Source organism: Lepidochelys kempii, chromosome 1 (genome assembly GCF_965140265.1).
Source record: "Lepidochelys kempii isolate rLepKem1 chromosome 1, rLepKem1.hap2, whole genome shotgun sequence".
NCBI lineage: Eukaryota > Metazoa > Chordata > Testudines > Cheloniidae > Lepidochelys > Lepidochelys kempii.
In genome coordinates, this window is record NC_133256.1 from 217,295,793 (window position 1) to 217,319,203 (window position 23,411).

The following is a 23,411-nucleotide window of genomic DNA, read 5'->3' on the forward strand; positions in this document are numbered from 1 at the left end:
TTCCTGCCCCTGCTCCACCCCACCCCCACTCCACCCCTTCCCCTGAGCTATGCCCCAGGGGACTGCAGCAGGGGTTGGGAGCACCTTGCACTCAACGGGCAGCGGGAAGTGGAGCAACCCGGACCCAACCCTCTCCACTGGCTCGTGCTGAGGGGTGGTTTTCCCCCTGCCCCCCAAGCCTGCTCCTGTCCCCCACAGATCTTGAGCACAGCCTGCCCCCCACCCCCACCCCCCACCAGAGGCCTGGGGCTAGCCCCGCCGCAGGGGGCTGCATAGGTCACCACAATGTCTAGGGATGGCCCTGCTCTTGTGCTCATGTAACGCTTCTTGTGTGGGTGCGTTCTCACACACGCACCCCCCCAACATAGAGCAGTCATGAAAAGACTGTTCTACACAGATATAGCCCTGTTTCTGCATGGCCACAGCTTGGTGCCGCTTATCAAGCTCTGGTCCCTGCATATCCCACTTTGGTGGGCAGGAGTTGCTAGCAGAAACATGTCCCAGCTCTGATTACATCTCATTCTCCTGATGGGGCCCCAGTCACCAAAGGGTTCCCACAGCTGGCTACCAGGAACACTCCATTTGCCAACGCCAGGGTCAGGCTGGCAGAGCTTCCAACTGCTCTGAGCCCAGGCTGTGGTAGGGCGGTCAGCGGGCTATTGTAAAGCATTCCCAGCCACCTGCCTGCAGAGCAGCTGTTTGCAGAGCCGGGTCAATAACAACAGAGAATGACTTGGTTCTGGCTGCCCGCTTGAAGCAGAAATCTTTATTATCAACAGAGGAGACAAGGGAGCACAAATGACTGCATTGATACCATGGATGCAGCATGTTCATACAAAACACAGCCACTGCCACACAGGTCAAACTGTTGCCAAGGAAGAGAGCCAAGTGTAGCTGCTGTGGGACAGGAAACTGAGTAAGGCAGGGAGAGGCTCATGCAGAGAGATGACCCTTTGATGGGGACCTGCTTCCAAGCAGACTGGGCAACATGTACCCAAATGAATGCCGTGATGGGCAAGTGCGAGCCATTCAGCATGACGCTCTGACCTGGGACCCCCCCTCTCCCCCTGATGAGCTTGGTCGAGAGGTCACATGGGTACAAGCACTTGAGCACCTGCTGCGGAGGACTGCATTGTCCAAAAGACAGGGAGGGCCTCATTTACAAACACAGTGCTGTAAAGCTGGTGGTCTACTTCTTAAGCAAAAAGAGTTTTCATCCAAAAATGGTCCCAATCTAAAATTTTCATGCAAAATTGTCCATTTCACAGTTTATCTATCTGTTTTCCATTTCTTTTGATGTTTTTATCATTTTTTCCCTTTTACCCTCTCTCATTGTCTTTTCAGTCATTTTCAAAAATCAATCCCCCCCCCAAAAAAAAGTGGGGGGAGAAAGAGATATGCAGGGGGAAGGAAAAACTTAAAAACTGAAGAACAAAAATATCAAAAAATTTTGGAGGGTGAAATTGTTTTTCCATTTTTTCAACCAACTCTAGATTGTTCCTGGCACTCAAAGCCTGTGGACGCTCCTGTTTACTCCCTTCTTTCCCCTGTTCCCATTACAGGCACAGGAGGATAGGCAAGGATAAGAACTCCTTGTACAAAACAGGAGCATTGTCTCCTGCTGAGAGAACCAGGGCAGTCTTATATTGCCTTTGTACCAAGAGACACCTTCTCCCTCTCTTCATGTCCCAACCCAGCAATTGATGGTGGCAGCCCCACATGAGTCTAACTGCCATAACTTCCACTAAAGTGGGGCTCTACGATGAAAAGTGACTGACCATGGCCCCTTCTTCCCAGGGTACATTCAAGTCATGGTTGCTGCTCGGACCCCTTTTTGGCCCCTGTTCGCCCTGCAGAGCGAACATAGCTGAGAGAGGGAGTGGGATTCTATTCCGGCCTTGCTAAGTTATGATCAGTGACATCTGTGCAAATCCACTGGTGGCACTCGGACTCCACTGTGTCACCGAGGGCAGAATCTTTATCACAGGTGATGACAGAGGAGAAAGAACGAGCCGAGCTTGACTTAGATCCCAGGGCAGTTTGCAGGGCTGACCCAGATCCCTGAAGGAATATAGGCTCCTAACTTACACTGAAATCAACAGAAGTTAGGATCTGGACCTTACCGACCCCAGTTCATGGTGCTCAGTTTACAAACAAAAAGATATTTTGTTCCTGAGAGATGATAAACATGGATGCCCATGACGCTGCTTTTAACAATTTTCAGAGCCCAAATGACCTTTAATACTTCTAGATGCTTCCCAGCTGAACACCATCGAGGCTGCAAGTCTGTACCAGCAACTGAGAGCCCACTAGCTCCTTGAGCAACGGGGGGTTAAACAGCACCCCCGTGGTACGTGTGTGCGTAACCAAATGTCTGGCATTTAGAGATGCTGTAGCCTTCTGAGTGCTGGCTGGGATCGGTGGCTGGCTTGATTTCCAATACTTTCAGAGCCCTGTGGGGCACAACCCAGGACCGTGATGAGCAGCGTTTAGGCTGGGTGCATGAAAGCACTTTCTAGGAACAGATTTTGGCTCCCGTTCAGAATGATACATTTCTGTGTATAAGAGTCGCATCTGCAGTGACACTGACTTGGCTCCGTTTAGCCCCCGTACTTCAGGGCATGATCTGATCACTAATGGAGGTCAGGAAAGACGCTCCCCCGGTGGTATAATAGTGCACAATTGTGTGCAGTAGGGGGATGTCGTGCCTTATTCTGAAGCATTATTTCGGAGCCCGTGTTGGAGGCAGGAGACCACACTAGATGGCCAATGCTCTGGTCAGGTAATCATAGAGTTTAAGGCCAGAAGAGACCACTAGATCACCTAGTCAATAAGTGGACCGTGGGCCAAATCCAGACTGCCAGGTGCTTTTGAACAGACCGCAAAATCTTTTTATTATTATTTATTGTTATTATTTTCTCTGGATCTTGACTATATTTTGACCAAGAAATTTGGACCTTGACAAAAAATAATTGACTGCCCCCCAAGTCTAGTCTGACTTGCTGTACCTCACAGACCACCAGCACCCACACACTAAACCCACCAACTGAAATGAGACCAAAATATTACAGCCCACAGGAGACTAGACTATAATGTGCCAGAGGCAGAGAAAAGAAGGGACCAAGTGCACCAGTGCCCAAGCCTCCTGCAATGGCAGGGAAATGAGTAAGTGAGATATACCCTGATAATCTTGGCAAGCAACCTGCACCCACACATTGCAGAGGAAGGCAAATCCCCCTGTCCCATAAGCTACCTGCCAATCTGACCTGGGGGGATTGGTTAGACCCTGAGCATGTGAGCAAGACCCAGCCAGCCAAGCCCCTGAGAGAGAGAATGCTCGGTGCCACTTCAGAGCCCCTGGCCCACCCTGCCAAGGGTCCCATCTCCAGCCGTGGCCATCCCTCATGTTTCAGAGGAAAGAGATAAAAAAACCTCCCAGAATACACTGGGGGGAAAAGATTGCTTCCTGACCCCTTTAGGTGATCGGCTGAAGCCCTGAAGCATGCGCTTTAGGAACACAGGACATAAACCAGAAGTGAGCTGTGGGGCTGCTTAGCTGTGCCCACCGCCCCAAAACAAGCACCCCCACCATACAATCGCACTCATAAATTCATCTTGCTCTCTCTTGAAACTAATGCATTTGTCCCCCCCACCCCCACACAACTCCAATTGGGAGGCTGTTCCAGAACCTCACCCCTCTGATGGGTAGAAACCTTCTTCTCATTTCCAGCCTGAATTTGTTCATGGCCAGTTTATAGCCATTTGTTCTTGTGCTAGCATTGTCCTTTAGCTTAGCGCTTCACCCTCCCTAGTAGTGACCCCCTTAATGTATTTATAGTTCATAGTAAAATCCTGCTTCAAATATTAATTCTTGATTGGTTTTCCTGTCCAGTGGAAGAGGCCTTTAGTCTTTGGTGCCTTTCAGGAAAACATGGATGACTAAGCACTGGCAATGGCTTGAAGAGAAAAAAACATTTGTGAATGCACGTGAGCCTTTTCCAGAGTTAAACTAGTATTAAGCCATCATCAGCGTTGCCAACCCTAAGCGCTCCAACATCATACGTCAGGCCCCGGAAAATCATGGGATTGGCTTGAAACGCATGAGATTTGACCAGGAATCTCTTTGGGCTTCTTTTTATTTGTCACCTGGTTTTTGAAACTTTAGTTTTTGAGTTACTGCACCATGAAACTGACTTTTTTTAAAAAAAAATCAAGCTGAGGTTCTCATGTAATCAAATGATTCCAGGAGCTGGGGCTTGAAGAAGAACACCAAACCTTATGGTGAAATGGTGAAAGTTGGCAACGCTGCCTCGTTTGATGCTGTCATGGGAGGGCGGAGTCCAGCAGGGGAGAAGGGCAGAGGTTCCATTTCTGATGCAAAGGAAAGGAGGCATTGAGAGCTCGGGTCACACCATGATTCAGTTCCCAATGAAGTGGGGGAGCAAAGGAAGGGGCAGAAGGGATCCCAACCCATTGTATTCAGGCCTGCAGCTCTCGCTGCTTGTATTGCTGCTGCCCTTTCTGAGTTGGGGCTGGGTCAGGGTTTGGCAATCTAGACTGTGCTGGGGGGAAATGCTGCAGTAGTTATCTACAGAAAGGTCCACAATGTTCAGGGAGAAGGTAAATGCCAGAGGGCACAGTACTGAGTGACCTAGAGGAAATACCAGACATTTACCTGACACAGTAGGGAGGAGAGTGGAAGAGCATGTCTGCTGCCATGATGCTGATTACAAATTGGGGATTAGAGTCCCCCACGCACTGATGTAGGAATCAAGCAGAAACACCCTCAACACAATTGGCATGGAGGCCGCATGCAAGCACGTGAACATGTATGATTACTAAGGGAGGAGGAGAGGAGAGGCCAGAAAGGCAAAGGCACAAAATCAGGGAATACTAGCAAAGGAAACAAGAAACCATCATTATAATATTTATGTGGGAAGCAAGAAGATGGCAGAAAAGGGCAGGTCTGCTGCTTACCGATGTGGGGGAGAACAAACAAGCCAAAGGCAGCAGTTGAAATGGTTCATTATGGAAAGGAAGGGATTACAGAACAGCAAGATAACCTAAATGTATTCACAGCCATAGGGCCTGGTGAAATTCACCCCACCGAGCAATCGGAATTAGCAGAAGTATCAGAACTGAAGAAATGTGAAGCCAGTGGAAGGGCAGAGAAGGAGCAAAGGATGCTTTGAAGGAGAGCAAAGGAGGGGGATTCCCAGGACTTACAGATGAGTAAATTTATCTGCAATACTTGGTATATTGCTCAAACAGCTAACAGAGCATCCAACTATTGAACACCTCCACAAAAATAAGTAATAAATAATAGGCAAAGTAAATTTGTCAAAGAAAAATCATGCCAATTTACCATGGGACCCAATCCTACTGCCATTAAAATCAGTGCAAAGCTTCCCATTGACTTCAGTCTGAGCTAGAGAGAGCTCTTAGGTTTTGTTAGTTTCATGAAATAAACTTAATGGATAAAGGAAATGCAGTGGACATAATAGCTATTGATTTCAACAGCTTATTTGATACATTTCCACAAGCCATCCTCTGAGTGAAACCTGAGAGTTGTGGACTAGATGAGTTGTTACAGAATGGGATTTAAAAATGAATAACACATTTAACAAATTGTATTCATTCAAGAGTCAATGTCAAATTTGAAGGAGGTTCCAATACCAGTCAGTATTGTCATTAAAGATTCAGATGCACAAACAATACAGATCCAGGAGGGACTGCAGAGGGATAGGATCATAATACAGGACAATCATGACACATATGAGACAAGGCCTTTAAATCATTGGTATTACTCAAGAAAGACATGTAAAGTGCTTCACATAGGAAGGAATCATCAGATGCACAATTGTAAAAACAATGAACTAGGCAGCCATGCCACAGAAAAAGAGAGAAGGATATAATGGGTGATGAACTGAATAAGAGTCAACAGTACAACACTGCCATTAAGAGGAGCACAAGCCATTCTGAGTCGCATTGACAGGAGTATTATATGTAAAATTAGCAGGGTAATTATTCCACTCTTCTTAGCACTGGTTAAGCCTCAGAGTCCTGCATCCAGTTTAGGGCAACCCTTTTACCAAAAAAAAGACAGATAAATAAATTGGAGTGCTCAAATGAGCACAGGAGAAACAATAAAATGTTTGACAAGTGAGACCCACAAAGAGACCCAATTAGGTCCAGGGAAAAGATGGCAGAGAGGGGACGTCAGAACCATCTACAAGTGGATGAAGGGATGTTATGAAGAGGGCTGGCATCAATTATTCTCATTAGTCGCTGAGGAGGCAAGATGTAACTGGGCACAAATTGTAGAACAGAAAATTTTAGTTAAAGATTAGAAACAAAAATTAACCAATACATCCATTTGGGAAAGGTGTGAGCTGCCCAGAATGGTGGCGGTGTGTCTGTCTCTTGAGACTACATAGTCATCTATCAGCGATGCTTTTAGGGTAATGAAATCAGGCCCACATGTATGGAGAAGAAATGACTAAGTGACCCACCAAAGGTCCTGTCCATCCCAGATGAGTTCGTAACTCTGTGACCTGAGCTGATACTGGGAATGGGTCAGGTTCTTTGCTTTCATGCAGGAGATGTAGAGTCAATGGGGTATGGAAGTCCAGTGGTTGAAGTTGATGGTGTCTCTGTGTCAAATCGCCAGGGTCCAGGCTGGAGGAGGAGAGTGGATGGCAGGTGTAGGCCTGGAGTTCATGTGGTATCTAAGTTGAATCCCTGGAGCTCAGAGTGAAGAAGCAGAGTTGATGGGTGTGTAAATCTGGTGACTGGAGCTCATGGCTGGTGGGGTGTCAGCCCAGTTACTACAGTTAACGGGGAGAAACTAGCACTTGAGCTCATACAATACGGAGTCTAGTAGCTAAGGCTGGCCTGGCCAGGCCTGGCGCCTATGTATGCTCAAACACTGCCAGAGTGTTTCAGCTCAGCATTTCCTAGAAGTCTTCCTGCTTTGAATGAAAACTCTCAAAATGCAGTGACTGCAATTTAAGCTGCTTCCAGTAAAATCCTTCCAATCTGCTCGGAGCCAGTGCAGGGTAATGAAATCCAGCTCTCCAGAGGACAGGGAGGATTGGCCACAGGGCCCTTCCCATTCAGCAGGGGATTGAGAGGCCCCTCCTGTCCAGGGAGATCTGTGGCCAAAAGGGAAGGGAAACTTTTAAAACAATCTTCAGAGGCTTTAGAAGAAGCCATCATCTCTCTGCAGGTGGAACCCCTGGAGACTGCTCGCAGTGACACTACCTATGTTATCAATACATGGCAGTGTAAAAAGAAGTCACTAAAAGGGCAGAAGCAGAAACCAGCGAGAGAACGGGGACACAGAGAGAAATGAGAACAAATATCCACTCAGCACATGGGGACAAGCAGGAGGGTCCATTGCAGGGAGGAAGAACTCTCCATACAAGAGGCCAGCTTGCATCAACAACAGCGGGACAGCACCTGGCTCCTGTTTACCTCCTCACTCCCCCATGGACGCCTCAGCGCAGGACTCAGCAAGGTCCAGGTGTGTCAGCCCCAGCTGCTGGTTTCCCTGGTAAGCCACAGAGTCTCCTCCCTGTGGATGTGGGGAGCCGGCCCATCACTGCCCATGCTCATCAGAGGCATGTAAGAAAGGCAGCTCTTCACTCAGGGCTTTCAGCCTCAGGACTCCTTCCTCCAAGTCAATGCAGCACTAATGGGGGCAGACAAGAGCAGGTTACCCATAGTACGTATCAGTCACAAGGTATCAGCAGGGTACGTGGGCTGCATGGCGTCTATTACCATGGAGAAGCTGGAGCGCATCTAGTAATCAGCACCCCCCTCTTCCCTCCCTCTCGCGAAGCCAGATTTTGGACAGCACCCTCCCATCAAATTCACAGCTGCTCTTCCTAAAGAAGCTCCCTACCCTCGGCCTTCTCTTCCTTCCATCCCCCTAACACATCTGCACCTCTTCTTCTGAATATACCTCCATTGTTCCTTCCCATCCCTCGCTGTCGCTCCCTCCCACTCCCCAGCAAGGCCCTGCTCAGGTGGTTGTCTCTCACCTTGTTCAGCACAGCCGCCTTATTCGCACATTGTATACATGGCCCTTCTTAGGGTGGCCAAGGGCATCATGCCCTCCTCTATCACCTTCCATTGGTTTTGAATCCAACTCCAACCTGGCTGCCTAACTTCCAAATCACCCTCCGCTCCCAGCCCCCTGCCTTCATTCCCTCTGCTCTGCCACTGGGTTCCTCTCCCATCCCTCCACATGGCCACCAGGGTACACTGACTGTTTTACCTCCACCTACCCACCCTGTGCACCTGGTTCTGTCTCTTCCCCTCCCTCCAGTTCATGGAGTCATTCAGCTCTCAGCCTAACACCAGCCCACTCATTGAGTGACACTCAGTGCCCTTCCCCATTGCTTTCCCTTCCCTCATTGCTCCCTGCTTCCTTCCTCCATTTTCCCACTTACCTTTCTACGCTCCCATTCCTGCCTCTTCCCAGCCCCATCTTTTCCCCCCAATGGAATGGTCACCCCCATTTACCTGCCTCCTCCATCTTTGCTGCCTCCTCCTTGCCAATTTACAAGGCCTTCGCAGGCCTTCTTAGCATGGTTATCATTTGGGTTTCTTTCTGCTTGCCCCCACCCTGGCCTCTCCTTCGGTAGTTCTCCCTGTTCTGCCTGCAGGACAGGGGCTCTTCCAGCCCCAGAAAGCATTCTTTCTCCTCTGGAGCATTTCTCTGATGTTTTCAGTAAGGGGGGCTGTGTATGTAGGTGTTTAATGGTTCCTTGCTGAAGAGAGCTCGCCAGCAAAGCGAGACAGGGGGCTTTCTCTTCAAGCTGTGCCAGGATCTAAATTGCAGGCTGTGTTTCTGGGTCATTTAGTGATCAGCACCCACCGGAAGGGAACGGCCGGCATAGATGCTCTTTGTTCCTGGGTTCTGGTCCCTACTCTGGGGGGAGACAAAACCCCTGAGAGAGATTTCCCAGCTGAGCCCCCCTCCACAGAACAATTCCAAGTCTATGCACTCCGTGCATGGACAGGCCCATCCTCCTGCATGATGGAGACTGGAGGGGCTCTTCAAGATCCAGCAAAGACACTCTGAGGAAGGGGTTACTTCTGAGAGATGAAATCTCTTCTCCCCATTTCCGCTAGCAGAGTGTTTCCCCTGCTCCCTGGAAAGACACATCAGGAGTGGGAGATACTGTAGGTCTCCCAATAGGGCTGCACAGGCCTCTAGCCACTGCCTCATCCAATAAGGTTTCCAAATGACTGGAAAGGGGTTCAATTCTCATGAGACTCATACCAGCTAAGAGCGTGCTGTAGTCAGAGATCAGGAGGCGGGTTTGGCCATCAGCATCGCATGCTTCCTGTAGCCCCAGCTTGGGGTCTCGTCGAGACGTCCCACCACACCTACATTACGTTCAGATGCAAGGAGAGGGAACCCATTCCTTACCTTGAGAGACAGCAGAGTCTGGAGGCCGAGACAGAACTCCACCATGTCATCATCTGGGGAAACAGAGAGGAAGTGGGTCAGGCTCAGGCACAGGTGTTTTCTGACTGTCTCCCTTATGCAGCACTTGAGTGACTGCCTTGTACCCATGGCTGGAACTTGCTATAAGTTATCGAAACTCTGGCACATATGGGGTCAGCATGCTAGGCACAGCAGAGTGTGGCCACTCCATCTTCCCAGATGCCTAAACGCTGTCCTTTCCACAGCTGCAGCCTGCAGGGGTTAAGTGCTACTCTAACTGCCTGTGCTCCTACAGACAACCAGCCATCAGAGAGGCCAGAGGAGCAGTCCGACTCTCCCACACGGAGAGGAGACAGAACCAAGGGTGAGGAGAACTAGAGAGGAGAAGGGGACGAGAATAAAGTGAGCTGGGGTCAGGAGAGGGAGAGAAACCAGAAAAGAGGGAAGAATGGGTGTGGCAGGGGTATAGTGAGGCGAGCAAGAGACAACAGAGGAGCATGAACAGGAAGGGGACTGGGAGTAAATCAGCGGGCTGAGGAGAAGAGAACAGAGAGAGGCAACGGGAGAAATCAGGGATGGATGAGAAGACAAATAAAATGGGGGAGAAGGGACGGAAAGAAGAATCAATCTGTTATTTTTGTTGTATGCAGAGGTTCACATACCTGGAAAAAATGCAGCCTCCCTTCCACCCCCTCCAATGCCTATTAAATGGGCTTCATTCCCTACAGCTCCTCCCAACAAGATCCTGCCTCTGGACACTGGCGGGGGCTCCCAGACTCCTCTACAATACATTTCTGCAGCCGGGGACAATGATACAGAGACATCCATGGTCCCTAGAAGGAATGGATCTCCAGGTTTCAGCTGGCCAGACTCATTCCATCCAGTTGGGGGCAGTAACACACATGCTTTCTTTTAGTCCCCCCTGCCCCCTGGGAATTGGACACGGAGCAGGACAAACTAATCAATCTGGGCACTTTTAGGAGACAAAGCGAAATGGCCCACGATGGGGCTGCGGCCTGACAGGACATCATCTCCACTGCCCTTCAGCCAGTGCCCCCATTTGCCAGAGCCTCCTTGTGGAGGGGGATACAGCAAGATCAAAGTCTCTGCATTGTACACGGGACTGTGCCTTGGCCCAGCCCCGTGGGTCATGTGACCTTCCCCCCAACCCCTGCTCCTAGATGATCCATTTAGGTGTGCTCAGCAAGGAAGGAAGGAAGGAAGAAGAGATCTGGAAAGGGGGAGGAAGCTCTGCTGTGCTCACCCACGACCAGCGCTGAGCACGCCACTCTCTCCTGGCCAAGCTGCACCTCCACACACTCCACCTGGCCAACGACACTAGGGACAGGAAGGGAGAGATCCCCATTGCCAGCATCGGACACTTCCTCCAGCCTGTGAGACACAAGGGATGTTACTGCCTGAAATGAGCATGAGGGGAAGAACAATGGGAGCTCCAACTAGTTACGGGCACTTCACAGTCTCTTTGGAACTGGCCTGCAAGAGAGGGGATCTCACTCGTATAATGGGGATGTCAGAAGCCAGATTCTCCAGGGGTAACCCACAGGCACTATGGGGCTGGGTTCCACTGAGCAGGTGCAAAGCATCAGCTGGTCATCTTGGGATATGCAGTATCCACAGCCAAATTGTTACCCCTCTGCCAATGCCCCTAAGTCCTGCCCCGCAGCCCCCTTGCTATTCCAGTCCTGGGCTCCCCACACTCTAAGCAGTTGGGTGTGAATGCAGGGGTTCCCGATGTGAATGGGATTTGGGGTATGAACTGCAAGTGGTAATTTCAGATTCAGAGTGAGCACAGGTTTTAATGCCCAATTCCTTGTTTTCTATGCCACTCCCCATCTCTTCTGCACCAGGCTCTTACCCCAGCCGTTTCAGACAGCTCATGGAAATGAGGTTTTGCTGGCAGCCAGTGTTAACAGCAGCTCTCAATACCTGACCTTGGCACTAGAAGAAACATAAAGGCAGGTTAATTAATACAGGCTTAAACTGACACAAACCTTACAAAAACCCCTGGCAATAGTGTGAAAATCCCTAAAAATTAGTGACAAAAGAACATCAGAAGGTTTGGGGTTCAGATAAGCATCCACAAGTTGGGGTGCTCCTGGGAACCCATGGAGGCCCCAGCAAGACTCTGTGAACCCCATTCCACCAGCATCTTCCTCTATTTGTCTTCTTATGAGAAGCCCAGTAACCTGCCACCCCCTTCCCTTCTGGCATCTTTAGGGAAGGATGGGTCTGCTTCCATCTCACTATAGCATCATCCCTTGTTTCACTCTCCCTTCTGCCTACCCACTGAGCCCCTGCCACATTGTCTTGCATTCTCTTGCCACAAACTGTACTCTTGTTTGCTATCCCCCTGGAGTGAATTCTCTCTCTTCCCTCCAGCTAAAGTTCCTGCGAGTACTGGGAGAGGGTCACGGGGAAGAGACAGACTACCCTACCCTGGAACCACTGCAGCATTCAGGAATTAGAAGGGGACAGACTCTTTCCCTGCTGTACCTCCTCTCCCTTTCGCACTCAGCCAGGGAGCACAGGGGAGCAATCACCATTTGCCTCCTGCTCACTCCTCCCCACAGCCCATGGTAGCATTGCTTTCTAACCTTGCGGCAGTAGCAGTTCTCAGTACTTGGGAGGGGATTGTAAAACCCAGGGTTGCCAGGAGCTGTGTGAATTGACACTGGAATCAATAGGAAACATGATCAGAGAAAAATGGGACAGAATTACAGAACATGGTGAAGGAAAAGTCATATTAGCTCCATCCAGTCCATCCATCTTGCCCCCAGCCAGTGCAGGCCTGTTTCAAGAGCCTACTCTCCAAGGCCTTGTCCAGGACTCATTTTAAATGAGCCAAGTGATGAAATTTCCCCCCTTTCCCTTAGGAAGACTCTTCTATAGACCAACACATCTTGCTGTCATGAAAATTTCCCATATATTTTGCCTGTGTGTTAATTTTCTTCATTTCACTGTGTGAGCTAGTGCTGTGGGCTAGCTGGAGGCAACAGCAATCCTCCCAGAGCTCCCCTTAGGGACAGCTCTGTACTACCTCCAGTGCAGGATTGCCTAGTCTAACCCTGAGTACGACACTGGTAGCGATCTACTGCTCTGTGCCAAGGGAGCTAATGGAGAGAAAAGGGTTAATGAAAGGGGGAGTTCATAATTTCTCGATTTCTAAAGATCAGAGGGGTAGCCGTGTTAGTCTGTATCCACAAAAACAACGAGGAGTCTGGTGGCCCCTTAAAGACTAACAGATTTATTATAAATCTTATAAGAAGTGGTTTTTTTACCCATGAAAGCTTATGCCCAAATAAATCTGTTAATCTTTAAGGTGCCTCCCGATTTCTAAACCAACTCTTTCCAAGCTTGTTATAGAGATTAATCCTCCCGGAGGGCTAACTCAAATATGAGATTTCATTTTGAAAACAAATGGCCGGTGAGTTGTGAGAGAGAGAGAGAGGAGAAAATAGGCTGTGAGGGAAAAATACAAGCAGCTAAAATGGGGTCATAAAATAAACAGCAGTCCGAGACTTAAAAGTATTAGTGATGAACTCGAAACAATGTGTGCACAGAGAAGACCAGAACTACTGAAACTGGAAACCTCCAGCCTATCTCAATGAGTAGCTCCCCTTCTAAACATCCAGGTATGTTTGAAGTAAATCAGTCCAGGGAGTTTCACAGTTACAAAGGCTTAAATCTGGCACATTCTCCACTATAATCCCCAGTTTCAATAATAAACACACGCAGTCCTTACAGAGCACTTTTCACCTTCAGAATGATTTACAAACATTAGCTAATTAATCATAACACTCAGCACTTCATAAATATGAACTATTTCTCACAATGCCCCGGGGAGGCAGACAATTTAAGTGACTGGACCCAGGTCATAGAGGGTGTCAGTGCCAAGATAGATTTCAGGGAATCCTGACTCCCAGCATGATGCTTACCCTACCAAACGGTGCATCCCTCCCGTTGTGCTAAGCAGTCATTTGGATGCTAGTCAGGAAAACACGGGTGTCCTGCGAGGGAATGGGGTTGGAAGGTGCTGAATGGAGAACATGAACCTCTATATTCCAAGCCCAGCAGCAACATGCCTGGAATGTAAAACAAGGCAGAGAAACCAGCCCCAGAAGAGGCCCAAAGCACTGAGTCTATCAACCAGTACACGCTAGCACAGAAGTATCCCTCCCATTCCAGCTCCGTGGCAAATGAACAGTCCTATCTCATGCTGCTGAGCAGCCGGGCCTGTTCTCTTCTTGTGATGAATTTTTGCATGAAAGGACTGAGAGACCCAGCCAAGCTGCTGCCTATTCAGAGCACAAACCTACTCAGCTGTACTCCATTCATGCTCACCTCCTGCCTCTTTGTACACAATGGACATGGGCACATGGAGTAGGATGTTAAAGCCTCACAGAATGAAGCTAAAAGCCCTCCTGAGGCTGACAGGGCTGCTTCCCTGGAAGCTACTGCTGCCAATTACTTCATACAGGTCCCAGACCTTCCAACCCTCTGAGGTTAAGCACCAGAATGTGCCCAGTAGAGGAGCCCACTCTCCAGTGTGCTCATTCCCTCTCCCATGGCCCCCCTCGGATCGTGGCAGCATCTGCCTATGGCAAAAACTAGTGCCCTAAACTTAAGGCAGCTGGAAAGAGAACAGGTGCCACAAGGACTCCTCATTGTTTTTACTGAAATGGAAAGAGCCAACCATCTGTCCCTGCTGTGAACGCTCACAGAACTGGACTGTACCCAGAAGGCCAAGTTCTGACCCAACCGCATCCAAATTTCTCTCTTTTTTCCTTTAGAATGCTGAAAAGCTGTCTCGGCCACAGAATGCTCACTGAATGGGGTGTTCATGAAACACTGACACACACACCCCAGGACCGGGGGGACGTTATGTTAGGGAAAGAAATGGGATAAAGCATGAAGTGAAAGGGTGTGTTCCAAAGGCATCTGCCTTCACATATATTATACCAAACTGTAGCACAGGGGAGGTGCTGAATCCTGCCTCCTGACTGGCTAGTAGGGTGCAGTGCTATCTTTATGATGTGTCATGTATACTACAATAGAGACCAATGACTGTGAAGATTGCAATGGGCTGGCAGCATTTGGCTGAAACATTCCATCCCATTAATAGGTGTTGATGCTGCTGGGAAAGGCTTAAATAGGTTCTGCTGACTAACTGAGGCAGGTAGCTCATTGCTCCATCCAGATAAAAGGGAAATGGGTGTGGCTCTCTAGGAACAGAGGATCTAGGGTGTGGGCTGAGCCATCCTGAAAGAGGAACCCTAGGAGCAGCCAAACCTCAGAAGGAGGCTTGAGCTGCACTTTGTGTAATGTTATGATTAATTGCTTTATTAATAAAACCAAACTCCAGGAAGGGGTGAGCTTTTGCCATTACACACGGGATGGACTTTGTTTTAGAGTGTGGTGGAAAGGCAGTTTCTTAGAAAGTTAACTATTCACTAATATCCACCAGATCAGTGATGTTTTGAAGGACTGGACTGTTTCCTAACTGTCTCATGAACTCATTATAAGCCAGAGGATAATTCCTGCCCTAGAGGAACCCCTAATGATAACACAGTCTGGGTGAAAGAGCAGATGAAGACTACGAGCAGACCCGGGTTTCAGGCCTTCCTCATAGTCATTCAGAACACCCGGTTGAAAAGAGACCCTGGCAGCTCCAATCAGCACTGTTGAGTGGGCCATTAAAAGTCCAGTTGATGCAGGCTGGAAGGCTCCCTACCTGGCTCCATGTAGCTCCCGGGAAGCAGCTGGCATGTCTCTACGGCTCCTAGGCTAACGGATGGCCATGGGGACTCCACAGGCTGCCCCACCCCGAGCGCAGGCTCCGCAGCTCCCATCGACTGGGAACTGCAGACAATGGGAGCTGCGAGGGCGGTGCCTGCCGGTGGAGGCAATGCACAAAGCCCCCTGGCCCCTCCACCCAGGAGCTGGAGGGACATGCCAACCATTTCCGGGAGCCACCTGAGATAAGTGCCGCCTGGAGCCCGCACTCCAATCCCCTGCCCCAGCCCTGAGCCCCCTCCCTCACCCACTCCCTCCCAGAGTCCGCACCCCCTCCTACACCCCAGCCCCCTGCCCCAGCCCGGAGCCCCCTCCTGGACCCCAAACTCCTCATCCAGCCCCACCCCAGAGCTCGCACCCCCAGCCGGAGCCCTCACCCCCTCCTGCAATCTGAACCCCTCAGCCCCAGCCCGGAGACCCCTCCTGCACCCCAAACCCCTCAGCCCCAGCTCCACCCCTCAGCCCCAGCTCCACCCCGCAGCTTGCACCCCCAGCCGGAGCCCTTACCCTTTCCCGCACCCACCCCCTTCCCCAAGCCTGGTAAAATGAGTGAGTGAGGGTGGAGGAGAGCGAGCGATGGAAGGAGGGGGGGATGGAGTGAGTGGGGGTGGGGCCTCAGCGCACTGGGCGAGGCAAGGGTGTTCGGTTTTCTGCAATTACAAAGTTGGCAACCCTATTCAGAATTACTATAAAACTTTAAATCTGCAGCTATCAGATGCCATTATTGTTTATTCAGTGTTTATTAACCAAATTTCCAGGAAAGAAAGGAGGGGAAGGACTTTTTAAGAATCAATCATTTACAAACAGCTATTTTTGCAGAAATCATGTCAGTTTCAAAGCCAGCCAGCTGCTTCCATCAACTGAGCTCTGTCTTGTGGCTGCAGCCCAAGCTCAGCACAGAGGAAAAACAGCCTCACACTGTGGGCTCCTTCAGTGTCTGTTTCCAAATGAACAATACACAAAAATAACGTCTTGCTTTTGGTGTGCAGATGTCAGTCACGTGACTGACTTTCCAAAATGCCTTGTAAAAACTGCAGCTGGCAAACCGTGTGATGAAAAAGGGGCACTTTGCTATTGAACTGTCTGAAGAACTCGCATAAATCAAATAAACAGACGCCACAATGACTCTGCAGCAGAAACTATGTTTATTGGACACTGTCTGTGATCTCGGGAACCAACCAAGGCCCTAAAAGCAATTCAACTGTGTAGTTGCCTGAGAGTGAAAATAATGGTAGACTGAGGATCCTCACATAATAATTACCATTGACTATCTGCAGTCAGCTTTATTTCCAAGTATATGCCAAGTACTGCAGCCAAGGGACATTATGAGGACACACGTCACCCCACATAATATTCTGTTTGCTTGCTTGGCTCTAATCTAGAAAGAGTAGCTCTGAGCTGAGGAATGAGTTTCACACAGATTCTGGCACATATAACAGGCTTTCCTGGGGATGTGCTCAGTCTCTCTTAAGAACAACATCACAGCTAGGGTGACCAGATGTCCCGATTTTATAGGGACAGTCCCAATTTTTGGGTCTTTTTCTCATATAGGCCCTATTACCCTCCACCCCCTGTCCCATTTTTTCACATTTCCTGTCTGGTCACCCTAATCACAGCTGGCAATAAATATTTCTCCCAGACCTAACTACTTACACAGAACCTGCAACCTTCCGGTGACTCCCTCAAAAGCTACAACAACTGTTTCCATGCACGTGTTTTTATCCCTGAAGTGAGTTAGAAAAGTTACAGGACCAAAGGAAATGTGTACATTTCCTCTAGAGGAGTTTCTGTCTTAAGGTGGAAACACCAGAAAGCTCTGTGAATAACACTTTGACTACCACTAAGCAGAACAAAACAGGCCTGACTACAACAGTCTTCAGCGCTTCAGAATCACTGATGTGAAGGGGTTACACATTCTCTGGGGTTTTCATGGAAATTCAGACTACCCCTCACAGGATGGGCTGGCCCTTAAAGGGCTCAGCCTCATCTTTGCCTTAGCAGATGCCTCCCCCCAGGTGTTGGGCTTTAAGGCAAATACAAGGGAGTTGAGAGGGAAAAGGAGACCTGCAAGGAAGCGGTGCCCATGCCCAGGATTAGGGATAGGGTTTTGGGAAAGCACTGTTGAGCCCAACAAGTGGCTGAAGAAACTGTGGAGCTGGGACAGACTCCATTTAAACCAAAGTGATGCTGGTGTAATAATCCAGAGCCCAAGAAAGGGTGTTATTTAACTTGCATGAGAGCCTGGGTGCAGCTCTTGGGAAGCCCAAAAAGGGAAACTGAGGCAATGGCAGGGTCTGACGCCAAGGTTGGTAAAAGACTCCATTACGTGTTGCTATGGCTGGATTTCCCTTCCCGACACATGTCCAGCATAAGACCAAAAAATTCCACTCTCATTCTCCATTTATGGAAATACATAGACTCTCTGATGTTAAAATAATCAAACCCCTTTATTCACCAAATTGAGGCCTTGACTACCTTGGGGCTTGAGCAAGCAGTTTAGTTACCCATATATAGTCCAACAACTCAAGCCATGACTTTACACCAGTGCAAGTCCCAGTTTGCTCTATTGCAGTTATGGCAGCATAGCTACTCCAGGGGCTAAAACTCAGCGTAGATAAGGCTGAGTATCTCTAACAGCAAGAGTCTGAAAACAAAACAGACAAATAATTAGTTATGTGGGCCTGAGATACTTGGGTTTAAACTTTCCAGAAGATGGTGTGTACATTTGTATACAACTGTGGTACCTGAGTGTGCTAACTGGAAGTGCAAAGACGTATATTTTACTGAAAGTCTTGTCTTTGAATACAAGTATACTAAGGGATTTAAAGCTAGCCCCTGAAACTTAAATGTAGCTTTAAAATGTATTTTCATAATCTAGTCACCTAAAATTTACCAAAAACTGGATCTATCCAATGTGTTATCCAATAACTTTAATCACACAGCATTTGACATACTTAAATGGTGGCTCAGACATACGTGGGCACCCTCTGGACTTGCTTCAGAGCTTGCAAGGGGATGCTGGGGGTGCTATCTTCACGATGACCTTCTTATATGGAACAATTTAAGAAGAAAGGCACTACAGAAGCTAAAGTAACACCACCTCCGTGGAGCTGTTTAATGTTTGTGGGTTCAACTGAATGAAGAAATCTTTTGAATCCTTACTAATTGCTCACATACAGTCAAAATGCAGCACTAGGTGAGCTCCCTGCTCCATGGGAGAAACCAAAATAAAGTAGATTCAAATTCAAGCAGGGAACACATAGCTGTTCTGATGAGCATAAGAAAGAAAGAAAGAAATCTGGCCACTGTCAGAGAGGAGATCCTGGACTGGATGGACTCTGGTCTGATCCAGTTTGGCAATCGCTATGAGACAGACACAGAAAAAGGGATGAGGAATAGCAGGACAGGAGGGAGAACAGAAAGGTAGCACCTCCACTGCTTGGGTCATTTGAAATGAGACTGGACAAAAAGCACGAGAGAACAGCCTGTACTTAACATTCTGGCACTGGTTCCCTGGGAGTGGAGCAGGTGGGATCCAGTGAGTATTTTCTCTCACTAATATAAGTGAGTGTATAAAAGTGGCACTGTGTACTTGCAGAGGTCCTTACCTTGCAGTGTACGAGCAGGGACACAGTCTCTCTCCTTCTGTCGTTCTCTTTCTTTTCTGCCCTGTCATCCTTGTCCTTCACCAGTGGGGATTGAACCCATGTGGTATATTCCCTGCTCTCCCCCCGCAGCTTGTTCAGATTCCCCTCCAGGAGGCGCCGTTGTACCACACTGTGGGGCTGCTGTCTCCACCACAAAGAAAAAGGACACTCTCAGCAAGGTATTGGGCTAGGAGCCAGAAAATCACCACTACTGCCAGCAGCTCTATTAGCCCAGGGAAGCAGTCTGCAAACGCTCTTTGGGCCTGGATGATCCACATACTCTCAGGGGCAACACAGAGCATGGGTGTCCGAAGTGTCCTGCTCAGTCTCCATCCCAGCCCCATTGCCTCTTCCATACAGTAGCATCTCCCTGTGGTTTGTCTACTTCAAGTGCATCTCAGACAGCAGCCCCTGCTTTAACATTAAATGCAGTTGACTGGTTGTCTCTGCCATGTCCTCCCCCTCGTGGCCTTGTCTCTGGAGAGCTCAGTGCAGTCACGACAGGAGAAGAGCCTCCTGACACACCATCTCCAAATACACATCCAGTCCCACAGTGAGTCAGTCTCACACGCCTCACACCCATTTACCTCCACACGTACCCTACCAGACATGCACATGCAGACACACAGAACCCAGCCCTATCACACTCTGTGAGGGGGCAGGTACCCACACAGGTAATGCAAGAGTTAACTGGAGATAGAGAGCACTTAGAGTACCTGGCTGCACCTGGAGGGTGGGCCAGGCCTAACTGAAGATGAAGCCCAGCTGGGGGAAGAACTGGGTGGTACTCATAAAGGAAGAAAGCCCGGAGGTAAAGGGGCCTGTAGGGTGAGAAGGGAAGAGCTGGTCAGCTTGTGCCTATGGTGTGGTGGAAGGGCTGGAAGAGAGGCAGCTATACAGTAAGCCTAGGGAGGGGACAGGGCTGTGGGAAAGGGTCTGAAGGAAGAGCAGTGTAGGAAGAAGTCCAGGGAGGAGTGTGAGGCAGCAGACCTTTGCTGCTTGCTATGGGGTCCCTGGACTGCAACCCAGAGGAGAGGGAGGGCCTGGGCTCCATCCACCACTGTTCCACTGGAAAAGGTGGTGTGGTAACACCGTGAGACAAGGGGGAGAAAGGCTGTTGAATTGGAGCTGGGAGGCACTGCTCTGCAGGTGAGTGGGAGGACAGGCCTGTAGAGGCCAGGAAGGGGTGAAGAGTCTGGCAGAGTATCCCTGGGTAGGGGTGAAGAGTGATATTTGAGTTCATTGGACTCTTTGCCCGCCCTGGGGGAGGGGTGAGATGAAGCATAACTTGGCTGGAAGGAAGACCACTGCAGGGCCAGAGGGGCTGTTGGCAGGGGTGCTAGAAAAGGAGAGCCTGCTAGGTCAGGCCCAAAACAGGTGTGCTAGGGGTAAGTCCGCTCTTCCAAACCCTCCCACAGAGTGACGACCCCCCCCGCCACGCATAGCCTGGTGCGGCAGCACAAAGGACACAGTAGGATACAATATGTGCCTCAGAGTGATGTGTGGGTGCAGGGCTGTAACTGGGGCAAGCGGGGCACAAAGTGTAGGGTGGAAAAGTGGGGATTGGAAGAAAAAAGGGGGGGGAAATGTAGCTGCTTGCTTCCCACTGATATGTAACTGTTGATTGGGGGGCACAATTTAGAGATTTTGGGGGGGTATGTGACTGCCCCACTGAGATCTTCAAACTGTGGGGTGTGCTCTGGGGGGGGAGCAGTAACACTGGGGGATGTGCAGCAATACCAGATGGGGTTTGGGGAGGGAGTGCCACCTGCATCCCCTCACTCATTTCAGTGGGCCACCCAGCCTGTCAGGGTTGGGGTGGGTGCAACCAAAAACATAGAGGGGGCCATGTGACACTGTTCCCCCTCCCTCCCTCACCCACCCACCATGTCTGCTCATCCTGGGTGCTAAAAATGCCTAGTTATAGCTCTGGGGGGGTGTCTTCCTCCACAGGCTTACTAGAAACAGAGTTTCTAGGGTATTTTAAGGCCTGCCTGGCAAAAGAGATGCTTCTCCCTCCCAGCAGTGGCAGGATGTCTCACCTCCTGCAAGGGGTAATGGCAGGAGGGCTGCTGGAAGGCCATATTCACTCCTTAAGGGGAGCAGCTGCAGCAAAATCAATGGCCAAGTACTTCTCCTTATCCCCCTTCTCCGCAGGATAGTAGCAACTTCTGCTCTTCCACTCTGCCTAGGCAGAGGAGGGGGTGGGGAAGAGCTACTTGTCAGACAACATTGAATACCTTGGTAGGAGGGGGTGACTGCTGCTTCCAAAGGGAGCTCACTTCACCATCAGGCAGCTACTGAAGTCCTCATCTAGTGTTTACTCGGTCCCTAAGTAAGGGCTGAGTAAAATCCAGTAATCAGGGCAGCTAATCTGTGGTCCTGCCTGCTTTCCATGTGGTGGGGACCATAACCCTTCCACCTGGGATCTGATGATTCTGACCTGATCAGGGAGATCTCAGTAATAGCTGCATAGGAAGAGAGGAGGACTACTGGATCTGGCCAGGCTGCCTCTCCCTAATGACTGGCTGCTTCCACCTTCCTCTGAAATATCCAGCTCTCTGATTGTGGATGTTTAGGCCTGAGGGTGTTTTTTACCACCATGCAGTGTGAATATCTGAGAGGGAAAAGGCCTACTGAGTCTATCTACCAACAAGTGCAAGATACACTGTAATATCCTTATAGAGAACATATCCCTCTGCATCCCATTAGTTGTCAATTTGATCTTGACCATAAGGCTACGTGAGCCTTTAGATTAAACCTTAAATGGAGCCCACTGTAGTTCTAATTTAGCAGCTTCCCCAGTGATGAAAGCAGGTCTCTCGCTCTATAGTCTCGACTCTGCCAACAATGCACTGCGTGGTCTGGGGCAAGACATTCAACCCCCCTCCGCCTCAGTTTCCCTATCCATAAAATGGGAAGGATAATAGCTTTGTAAAGTGCTTTGGGATTTTTAAAAAAAACACCATCTAAGGTTAAAGAATGAAAGTAATTACACCCTGCATCCCAGTCTACAAGCTAAAAGGGAGGTCTGCTATTTCATTTTATTCTCTAAATATTCCAGCTCGGTGTAATGAGGCTTTAGATTATAACCCAATACCAGTCAGGCTGCCAGCTAAGACTGGGGCCATGGGAAAAGGGCAAGGGACTCCATATTCCCATCCTCTCTTCCCCTTATACTCTCGCACAGTCTGGCATCCAACGGGCTTTTCTCTCCCTCTCAGGGAACTTTCCCACAGGAAGCGCAAGCCCTCTCCAGCTGCTACCTCTGTCACTCAGGCCAGGAGAGGGTCAAGCATTGATATGGGGAGCTAAGCTTTGGGACAGCAAGGGCATCTGTTCTGAGCGCAGAGAACATCTCTGTCTCTTGCATCACTAAGGAGAGCTGGGAATGAAGAGGAGACAGGACAAGAAATGCACCGTGAGAGAAAAGATGAACTGGACAGATGGTGAGTTGGGAGGTGAGGGGAGGAAGAAGGCCCAGCCAGGGATGGTGGGCAGTGTTCCCTGTGGAACCCGTCAGTGCTGCTCCTTAGCCAGCAGAAGTTGAAACTAGTTCAGTGAACCACAGCACACCCATTTTCCCTTGCACCTCCTGAACTGAGAGTCCCACCTTGGCAGGGCCCAAGCTCCCAGAATCCCAAGTGTGGGGACTAGCAGCACTGCCCTGCCAAGCAAATACACCTTTGCTAGCAATCAGAATTCCCAGCTATGATGTAAAACAATTACACGTGGCCGAGTTTCACAGTTTTATTGCTCGTCTTATTTTTCAGCTGTTGGAGTCATGTGATTACTTGAGAATCTCAGCTTTCTTTTCTCTGTTTTAAAATAAGTTTCTAGCCCTCATGTTTGCAGAGAGAAGCTGAAAAACATGAAGCAAGTGTACCGTAAAGGCAGAGATAAACATTCCAACCTTTATTATTTAAAGAAATCTCAGGATTTTTAAGCCAGACTTGATTTTTAAGTGCTTAGGATCGGTAATACTGAAACATACATAAGAATGTCCGTTCTGGGTCAGACCAATGGTCCATCTACCCAGTATCCTGTCCTCCAACAGTGGCTGATGCCAGATACTTCACATATAGAGAACAGAGCAGGGCAATTATTGAGGGATCCATCCCCTGTCGTCCAGCCCCAGCTTCCGACATCCAGAGTGTGGGGTTGCTTCCCTGACCATCTTGGCTAATAGCCATTGATGGACCTATCCTCCAGGAACTTATCTCGTTCTTTTTTGAACCCTGTTATACTTTTGGCTATCATTACAACCCCGGCAATGAGTTCCACAAGTTGACAATGCATTGTGTAAAGAAGTACTTTTTGTTTGTTTTTAAACCTGCTGCCTATTGATTTCATTGGGTGACCCCTGGTTCGTATGTTATGTGAAGGGGTAAATAACACTTCCTATAGGCACTGACTTTTATTTTTCCCCTGGGGTGCTCCACCTCCACTCTGCCCCGAGGCCCCATCCCCACTCTACCCCTTTCCCTGAG

General features: G+C 49.3%; 2 protein-coding genes across 8 annotated transcripts in view; one reads left to right on the top strand and one right to left on the bottom strand.

Moving 5' to 3' along the window:
* ITFG2 (integrin alpha FG-GAP repeat containing 2) overlaps positions 1-23,411 on the top strand; it is an 83,719-nt gene that overhangs the window by 25,949 nt on the left and 34,359 nt on the right. Inside the window, exon 13 of one of the 5 annotated variants that reach the window (XM_073314019.1) lies at positions 5,080-15,860. The exons of the other annotated variants lie outside the window; for them this stretch is intronic. Within the exon in view, the coding sequence (XP_073170120.1) occupies positions 5,080-5,192 (113 nt within the window). The 3' untranslated portion in view covers positions 5,193-15,860. Of the gene's footprint in view, positions 1-5,079; positions 15,861-23,411 lie in introns of those variants that run through there. 5 annotated transcript variants of the gene reach the window in all.
* The window catches only part of NRIP2 (nuclear receptor interacting protein 2), a 30,808-nt gene continuing 8,134 nt past the window's right edge, over positions 738-23,411 (bottom strand). The window contains exons 2-6 of one of the 3 annotated variants that reach the window (XM_073314223.1): positions 18,883-19,062; positions 11,337-11,419; positions 10,725-10,852; positions 9,443-9,495; positions 738-7,693 (exon numbers count right to left, since the gene is read on the bottom strand). In XM_073314223.1, coding sequence (XP_073170324.1) covers positions 7,601-7,693; positions 9,443-9,495; positions 10,725-10,852; positions 11,337-11,419; positions 18,883-19,062 — 537 coding nt within the window. In that variant the 3' untranslated portion in view covers positions 738-7,600. The other 2 variants (XM_073314215.1, XM_073314233.1) reach the window with 2 other exon arrangements.